The sequence below is a fragment of the Vidua macroura genome, chromosome 28 (assembly GCF_024509145.1).
Source record: "Vidua macroura isolate BioBank_ID:100142 chromosome 28, ASM2450914v1, whole genome shotgun sequence".
In the NCBI taxonomy this organism is placed as follows: domain Eukaryota; kingdom Metazoa; phylum Chordata; class Aves; order Passeriformes; family Viduidae; genus Vidua; species Vidua macroura.
The window spans coordinates 4,715,599-4,724,369 of NC_071598.1; the positions used below are offsets into that span (position 1 = coordinate 4,715,599).

The following is an 8,771-nucleotide window of genomic DNA, read 5'->3' on the forward strand; positions in this document are numbered from 1 at the left end:
CTTCCCGGCATTTCTCCGCTCCAAGGAGCGGCCGGCGCCGCCTCCCGGGGCTCGGGAGTTCCGCCGGGCTCGGCCCGGGACCTCCCGCTCCTCTGCTCCGGGAATGCGGAGCCTCTCCCGGGGCTCCGCAGGGGATTCCAGGAGGGATGTGCGGCTCTTCCCTCGCTCCTCCCGGGGCTGCTGCTCCCGGGATCGGTGCTCCAGAGGCTGCTCCTCCGGGGGATGATTTTCCAGGAATTGATGCTCCAGGCACGGATATTCTAGGAGCTGCTGCTCCAGGAATTGTTGCTCCGGGGTCTGATATTCCAGGGATTGATGCTCCAGGGGCTGCTGCTCCAATGTTGTTATTCCAGGGGATCCCGGGGGCCGGAGGACTCGCGGTGCTCCCGCCCGGGCTGTGGGGGGGATGCGAGGGCAGAGCTGAGGCTCCGGGAGTTTCGGGCAGGGCTGGAGCGATCCCGCACCCCCAAAGGCACCGGACCTTCCTCCTCCTCCTCCTCCTCGGAGCGGCGCCGTGTCCCGGACCCGGCAAGGAACGGGTGCGAGGGGCGATGGGACAGCACCGGGGAGGGGTCCCAGAACCAGGGAAGGGGTCCCAGCAGCACCGGGGACTGGTCCCAGCTCTGGGGACGGGTCCCAAAATCGGAGAGGGGTCCCAGGAGCACCAGAGAGGGGTCCCGGTAATGGGGAGGGGGCTCTGGGGGCTCCCACCTGCAGCATCTCCGTGGGCGCCCCTCGGGGCTCTTCTCCGGGCGCCTCCTCAGGAAATCCTGGCAGGATTTCGGGATTTTCCACCCTCGGAGTTGTGGGGTCGGGACGGTTCCCACGAGCGGTCCCACCCAGGGGTACTCAGCTGGTCCCGGGACCCTGAAACCCGAGCTGTTCCTAAAATCCCTTTATTTATTCCTGAAACCCGATCTGTTCCTAAAATCCCGGTTTTTTATTCCTGAAACCCGATCTGTTCCTAAAATCCCGGTTTTTTATTCCTGAAACCCGAGCTGTTCCTAAAATCCCGGTTTTTTATTCCTGAAACCCGAGCTGTTCCTAAAATCCCGGTTTTTTATTCCTGAAACCCAATCTGTTCCTAAAATCCCGGTTTTTTATTCCTGAAACCCGATCTGTTCCTAAAATCCCGGTTTTTTATTCCTGAAACCCGATCTGTTCCTAAAAATCCCTTTATTTATTCCTGAAATCCATCCCAGCGCCGATGGATCTGGGAAGGCTGGACCGGGAGCGAGGGGAAACTGAGGCAGGGCTCTCCCTTCGCGCAGCTCCGGACAAAAGCCGGGAATAAAACCCCGAGCGGGGTTTTTTTGCTGGTTTATTTCACCCATTCTCGCTAAATCCCGGATTTATCGCGGGGAGGGGCGGGGAAGGGGAGGTTCGGTGGCGCCCGCGGCTGCTTCATCCCCTTCCTACCCCGGGAGGGGCGGCAGGAGCCCGGCGCCCCTCCCGACTTCCCCCCGCTGCTGCTTTCTCGGGCTTTTGGCCCAAAATGAGTCACCGGGGGATTTTTTCTTTTTCTCTCATTTTTCGGGACTCTCTCACCAGTCGAAGCCGAGGGGGGATTCTCGGGGGGCTGAGCCCCGACTGTCCCCGGCGTGTGAGCGGCTCCGGTGCCGCGGGACGGGGATTGGCAATCCCGGGACAAGGGACAGCGTCCCCGGAATGCTGGAGACCCCCGGGAAGGGAGCGGGACCCCGGAGCATCCCGCCGTGTCCCCGCCCTCGGGGCGGCTCCGCCACGGGGAGCGGCGCTTTGGGGCCGGGAAAGTCCGGCCCAGTCATTCGGGGCGCGGGGGGAGAAGCCCCAAAAGCGCGTCCGTTCCGGTAAGGAAAGAGTCAATGGCTGCGGCTCGCCCCGCTCCGGCTCGCACACGCCACTTCCCCGAGCGGGGCTGACTCATCCCGGGCTCGGTCCCGCTCCGCGACACCCGCGCTCTGCTCCGGCCGCCCCGGAGCCCGGCCCGAGCCTCCGCCGGTGAGTCCGGGGGTCCCCCGGGGGGCTGGGGGGGGTCCCGGAGCCCGCCCCGAACCGCGCGTCCCCGAGCCCGCAGCGTCCCGAGCGGGACCGGCCGGGAACCCCGAAATCCCGAAGCCAGCGGGAGCCCCGCGGGGGTCCCGGAGCCGCGGCCGCCCCGCGGGCCCCCGGCCCCTCGGGCAGCCCCCCGGGGATGTCGGGGTGGGGGTGGGGGTTTGGCCAAATCGGCGGTACGGGATGGGGAAGGGAGGATGACTTCAGCCCATTGCTCAGCCGCCGTCACGGCCTGGCAGCGCTCCCGCGCTATTCCGGGCCGTGACGCTCCAGCCCCGCCGGTTTGGGCCTAAACCGGCGGGATTTGGGGGAGCGGGGGAAAGAGGAGCGGCGCCGGGCTCCGCGGGGCTGAGGAGCGGGGCGGGATTTGGGATGAGTTCGGAAAGCGTCGCCGCCGAAGCGCCCGTAATTAGTGTCGTGATAATGATGGTTGTTAGCTCATTAAGGGTGTAATTAGAGCCCGGTGCCGCCCCCAGCCCCGGTACCGGCGGGTCGGGGGCTGCGGGGGCTGTTGGCACCGGGGGGGGGTCGTTGAGCCCCGAAGCGGCCGCTTTTTGCCCCAAAAGCCGCGGCGGTTTCCTGCGCTCGGAGCGCCGCCGGGAAGGGAGGAAATCGCGTCAGCGGTGCCGGGAACCGAACCGGGGCCGCGGGGGTGGGACACGGGGGGGACACCGGCACCTGCACACACAGGGGTGGGACACCTGGACCTGATAAACACCTGTGTGTGTCACCTGTACCTGATAAACACAGGTGTGCGTGTGGGACACCTGTAACTGCACACCTGTGTGTGTCACCTGTACCTGATAAACACAGGTGTGCGTGTGGGACACCTGTAACTGCACACCTGTGTGTGTCACCTGTACCTGATAAACACAGGTGTGTGTGTGTGTGCGGGGGACACCTGGACCTGATAAACACAGGTGTGTGTGTAACCTGTACCTGATAAACAAAGGTGTGTGTGTGTGACCTGTACCTGCACACACCTGTGCATGTCACCTGTACCTGATAAACACCTGTGTGTGTGTGTGTGCTGCACACCTGTACCTGCACACACACACGGGCCCACCTGCCCATGGGCACAATCACCTGGCCGTGCTCACCTGTGCTCAGGTGCGCTCACCCACAGCCGTGCCCACGCTGCGGCTTCAGGACTACAACTCCCGGCGTGCCCCTCGCGGGGGGCGGAGACAGGCAGCGCCGCTGCCCAATAGGAGAAGGGGCGTGTTGGCGCCAGCCAATGGGCAGCGAAGAGGGCGTGCAGGCCACGCCCCTCGGGCGCGCCTCGCGGTCACGTGGCGCGGGCGCGGCCGGTGAGCGCAATCGGGACCGGGGGCACCGGAGGGGCTCGGTGGCACCGGGAGCACCTGGGGACCCCCTCGGGACCCCCTGTGCCCGCCCCGCTCCTTCCCCAGGTTGGCACCGCCGCTTTCCGCCGTTTTCCCGGAGTTTTTCCTCAAAACCCGGGGGATTTGGGGGCAGCGAGCCCGGAATGGGGAGGGGGGCAGGGACGGAGCAGCTTCGGGCCGGTTCCGGTGCCCGACGTGCAGCCCCAAATCACCTCGACTGCCCCCTCATTTTAGGAGAGCAGACGCGATTTGGGGTCTCACCCTCCGCCCTTTTTTTCCCCTTCCAGGTCCCGTCCCAAACCCAAAGGCAGCGATTTCCCCCAATGGAGAAGAACCGAGAGCCGCAAGGAGACCCCCGAGACCCCTCCAGCCCCGCCGTGAGTGCGCCCCGGTGTTTTTTGGGGGGTGCTGAACGCCCCAAAAATTCGGGGGAGGGAGGGAGGAGCGCTTTGGCTGCCGGTGGAAGTGAGGATGAGGGAGAGAAACGGGAAATTCCCAGCTTTGGGTGGGGGACCAGGGGGGAAATGGACCAAAATTGGCATTTTTGGGGGGAGAAAGTGAGCGGTCCCGTGGGAACAGGATCGTTTTTGTAGTTATTTTTTATCCTCGTGAGGAAAAGGGGTTTGGATTTTGTGGCGCTGGAGCTTTTCCCTCCCCCCAGCAGCTTTTTATTTCACACAAAAAAAAAAAAAAACCAAAAAAAAAAAAAAAAAAAAAAACCACACCAAAAAGGAAAACAAAAAGAGAAAGCTTTGAACTCTTTCAGCCGTTAAAATCCGGTGTCTGTCACAAGCCGTTAAATGAATAGAAAGAACAAAAAAAAAAAAAAAAAAAAAAAAGAACACAAAAAAAAAAAAAAAAAAAACCCAAACCTAAAAAAAATAGAAAAGGACGGACTTGGGAGCCGAGCAGCTTCTTTGCCCAAAAATAGCAACAAGTTTTATAACTCCGGAAAATGTAGAACAAACAAACGAGGAACATTTTTAGCTGAGAAAGGCGGCGGCGGCGGCGCGGGGGGGGCTGAATTTCGGAATTTCTGCCCGTCTGTTTTCCTGGAAGCCGCTCCTCGTGCTCTCGCCCGCATCCAGCGCTTTGACCAACTTGGCCACCGGCCCGGGGCTGCCGGGGAACGGGCCCGGAGCTCTCCGGGGCTGCCGGGGAACGGGTCCGGGGCTGCCGGGGAACGGGTCCGTGGCTGCCGGGAACGGGTCCGGAGCTCCCCAGGCTGCGGGGAACGGGTCCGGAGCTCCCCGGGGAACGGGTCTGGAGTGCCCCGGGGCTGTGGGGAACGGGTCTGAAGCTGCCGGGGAACGGGCTCGGAGCTTTCCAGGCTGCGGGGAACGGGTCCGGAGCTCCTCGGGGCTGTGGGGAACGGGGGGTGCGGGTGGAGCGGCCGCAGCTCCCCCAAAACTCAGCCCCGTGTCCCGCAGGACACGCCGGGGGCCGGGGATGGCGCCGAGAGGGACAAGGAGGACAAGGACAAGGAGGACAAGGACAAGGAGAAGGAAGAGGAGGAGGCTTTCCTCGTCAGCCTCTACAAGTTCATGAAGGAGCGGCACACGCCCATCGAGAGGATCCCGCACCTCGGCTTCAAGCAGAGTATGTCCCCCCCACCCCGGGGACAGGGACATGGAGGGGGTGGCCGTGCTCAGCTCCCGTGTCCTCCTGACCCTCGGCATATCCCCTTTATTTATTCCCAGTTAACCTCTGGAAGATCTACAAGGCCGTGGAAAAGCTGGGAGCCTATGAGCTGGTGAGTGGTGGCCGTGGAGCCGGGGTGTCCCCTGGGTGCCAGGATGTCCCCTCGGTATCAGGATGTCCCCTGGACATCAGGGCTAGACACGAGTATGACCCCGGGGTTCCAGAGTGTCCCTTGGGCATCCGGGTGTCCCCTGGGTGCCAGGATGTCCCCTGGGTGCCCGGATGTCCCCTGGGTTCCAGGGTGTCCCCTGGGTGCCCGGATGTCCCCTGGGTTCCAGGGTGTCCCCAGGACGCCCGGATGTCCCCTGGGGTGCTGGGACGTTCCCTGGATTCCAGGGTGCCTCCCTGGGTACCCCGATGTCCCTTGGGCATCCAGATGTCCCCTGGGGTGCCGGGATGTCCCCTGGGTTCCAGGCTGTCCCCCGAAGTGCCGGGGCTCACCCCTCCGTCCCTCCCTCCCGCCGCAGGTGACGGGCCGCCGGCTCTGGAAGAACGTCTACGACGAGCTCGGGGGCAGCCCCGGCAGCACCAGCGCGGCCACCTGCACCCGGCGCCACTACGAGAGGTGGGGCCGGGCCGGGCCGGGCCGGGGGGGTTGTCCCGCCGCGTGCCTCAGTTTCCCCCGGCGCGGCGCTGACCGCGCTCCCCGCTCGCTTCGCAGGCTCGTCCTTCCCTACGTGCGGCACCTCAAGGGCGAGGAGGACAAACCGCTGCCCCCCAGCAAACCCCGCAGGCAGTACAAGGTCAACAAGGACGACAAGAGCAAGAGGGCCAGGAAGGAGAAGGGCCGCGAGCAGGTGCGCGGCCCCTCCGGAGGGGATGGGAGCGGCCCCGGAGCGGGGTCCGCCCTCGCCGCGGAACCTGCCCGGGGACGGGCAGGGCAGGGCAGGGCAGGGAGGGATGGGCCCGGCCGGGGAACGAGAGCGGGGCTGGGAGGGCAGCCAGAGGTGGGCGGGCAGCCGGGACCCCAGCCCGGGATGCGGCGCCCACAGCCCGACCCCTCCGCTCGCAGGTGGCTCCGGACAAGGCGCGGCCGGAGGCGGGCACGGAGGACGCGGCGGAGCGGGGCCGGGGGACAGACGGACGCTCCAGCCCGGCCATCCCGGCCCCCAGCCCCTCGGGGAGGTGTCCCAGCCCCTGCAGGAGCCACAGCGAGACCTACAAGCGCCTCTTCTCCAGCTTCTACTCCAAAGGGAACCACCCCATCATGTCCCCGCTGGCCAAGAAGAAGCTGCTGGCGCAGGTGAGCAAGGCCGAGTCCTTGCCCTGCCACAAGCGCCACTGCCCCGAGGGCCGGCGGGCACCGAGCGACACCGGCCCCGAGCCGCCCGGGCTCCCCGGCGCTGGGCCGGCTGAGCAGAGGAGCCCGGAGCCGTCGGGAGCTCCGGACAGAGCTCCGAGCGTGGCGAGCGAGGCGGGCCCGGCCCGCAGCGCATCCCCGGCGGGCAGAGACAGCCAGGGCTGCCCGCAGGACGGGGGCGCGGCCCCCGCCGTCTTCACCGGCTACTTCCACGCCTACCGCAGCGAGGGCCCGCAGCCCGGCGGTTGTCCCCCGCTCTGGGGGTACTTCTCCAACCTGAAGGATTTTTTGGAGCCGCCCTCCGCCTTCCCGGCGCGGCCCGAGGAGCCCGAGCAGCCCCCGGAGCTGCGGAGCCACGCGGGGAGGCCGTGGGAGGGCCGGGCCGCCGCTGTCCAGGCCTGCTGGGTGCCCCCCGGGGCCACCTTCGGCCCCGCCGCGCCCCGGGCCGGCCGCGGCCGCCACGAGGAGGAGGAGGAGGAGGAAGAGGAAGATGATGATGATGAGGAGGACGAGGAGCCCTTCGGCCTCGCTGCCAAGTCACGCGCCGTGTCCCCCTTGGCCAAGGAAGGCAGGGACATGCGGAGCCGCTCGCCGGGGGGCCACCGAGGGCTGGCCAAACCCAAGGCCGTGGTGGCCACTCCGGGTTTCACCGCGCCGCTGCCGCCGGACGCTTTCAAGGGAGCCGCGCTGCACTTCCCGGCCGCCTTCGGGAGCCCCCTGGAGCACCTGAAAACCCAGGGCGTGCCGGTGGCCCCGGCGCTCTCCGTGAGCCCCTTGGTGATCCCGGCCTTCCCCAGCCCTTTGGTGGTGGCCTCGGAGCTGTGCCGCCCGCTGGCCACCGGCGCCGGCCGCTTGCCCGCGTCCTACGGGAGCTCGCCGCGGCTGTACCCGGCGGCTCCGTGGCACGGCCAGCGCTCCCCGCACGTCCCGGCCTTCCCGCACCACGCCAGGCCCTAGCGCTGCCATCGCTGGGGACAGCGAGGGGACAGTCCGGACTGGGCCGTTTTTATTCCCCGTCTCAGAGCTGTTTGTGGCCGGCGGTGGCTCCGCTGCGGGCGCCCCATGGTTATCTCTATTTTCTATATATCCACACACAAATCTATAAAAAAAGGGAGCAAAAGCCGTGCCGCAGGTTTCTGTTCGTGCCCGGGCACTGGTGGGGATGGTTGATCCCATCCCTGGGCCCCCCACACCCGAATTTGGAGTTTGGGTCGCTCCATCCAGAGGTGGAAAGGGGATAAACCTGCCTGGCTGGTCCCGAGCTGGCAGAGCTTGGGGTGTCCTTGATTTCGGGGATCAGGGGTTTGGGGGTTCCTCTCCCTAAACGCAGAGCCGCAGGGCTGAGAACTCATCCCGTGGGGAGGGAAGGAGGAGCTTTTCCCCCTCAGTTTTGGGGGAACCGCAACAATTCCAGGGAGCAGCCACGAGTCAGGTGGGAACGGCCCAGCAACAGCTCCAGGTCCTTTGTGCCTCCCAAGTCCTCTTTGCCTCCAGGTGATTTTTGCCTCCGGGTCCCTTTTGCTTCCAGGTCCTTTTTGCCTTCAGAATCCTTTTTTTGCCCCCAGAATCCTTTTTGCCTCCAGAATACTTTTTTGTCCCCAGGGCTTTTTTGCTTCCAGAATCCTTTTTTGCCTCCAGGTCCTCTTTTGCCTCCAGAATCCTTTTTTGCCTCCAGGTCCTTTTTTTTGCCTCCAGAATTCTTTTTTGCTTCCAGGTCCTTTTCACCCCCAGAACCCTTTTTCCCTGCAGGTCCTTTTTTGTCTCCAGAATCCTTTTTTGCCTCCAGATTACTTTTTTGCTGCCAGGTCCTTTTTGCCCCCAGGTCCTTTTTTGCCCCCAGCAGCTGCACCTGAGCCGTTCCAGTCCATCCCAAGGCTCTGTGGGAGCTCCAGGCCTGGCTCCCCCCAGGGCAGCTGGGACAGGGCACAGCGATGGTGGCACTTCCTTGTCCCCAGGATTGTGACAGCTTCGGGGGGAGCAGGAGCTGTGAGTCAGCGTGGAAAGACCACGGAATCCATGGAAAGGCCAAGTTTGGGGACAGGAATTGGGAACAAGCTGGAATAGGCTGGATTTTGGGAAAGGTTCTTCCCTCAGAGGGTGCTGGGCACTGCCCAGAGAATGGGCACGGCCCTGAGGCTGCCCGAGCTCAGATTTTGGGGTGTCTGTGCAGGGCCAGGGGCTGGATTGATGATCCCAGTGGGTCCCTTGCCACTCAGGAGATTCCAGGATTCTCTGATGATTTCAGGGTGGATCCTTCCCTGCTCTGTCCCTCCATCCCTTCACCACTCACAAAATCCACCCTCAACAAAAGCCAGCCCCAGCATGGCCATGGCCACAAACTCAGTCCAAAAGCGCAACAAAATTAAAAAAAAAAAAACTATAAAAAAAAG

At 64.5% G+C, this 8,771-nt stretch overlaps 1 protein-coding gene across 2 annotated transcripts; it reads left to right on the plus strand.

Annotated features, from left to right (window-relative positions):
* Nucleotides 1-1,795: 1,795 nt before the first annotated feature.
* On the plus strand, nucleotides 1,796-8,733 carry ARID5A (AT-rich interaction domain 5A). Of its 2 annotated transcripts, XR_008440805.1 has the most exons (8): nucleotides 1,796-1,980; nucleotides 3,668-3,757; nucleotides 4,811-4,979; nucleotides 5,081-5,133; nucleotides 5,549-5,646; nucleotides 5,743-5,878; nucleotides 6,094-8,019; nucleotides 8,149-8,733. XR_008440805.1 is itself a non-coding variant. In XM_054000492.1 (7 exons), the coding sequence occupies exons 2-7, from the start codon at nucleotides 3,704-3,706 to the stop codon at nucleotides 7,336-7,338; spliced, it is 1,755 nt and encodes a 584-aa protein (XP_053856467.1). In that variant the 5' UTR covers nucleotides 3,205-3,446; nucleotides 3,668-3,703; the 3' UTR covers nucleotides 7,339-7,955. The 2 variants fall into 2 exon arrangements, 1 of the variants encoding a protein (XP_053856467.1); XM_054000492.1 differs by lacking the exons at nucleotides 1,796-1,980; nucleotides 8,149-8,733 and adding an exon at nucleotides 3,205-3,446 and having other exon boundaries at nucleotides 6,094-7,955.
* Nucleotides 8,734-8,771: the final 38 nt, after the last annotated feature.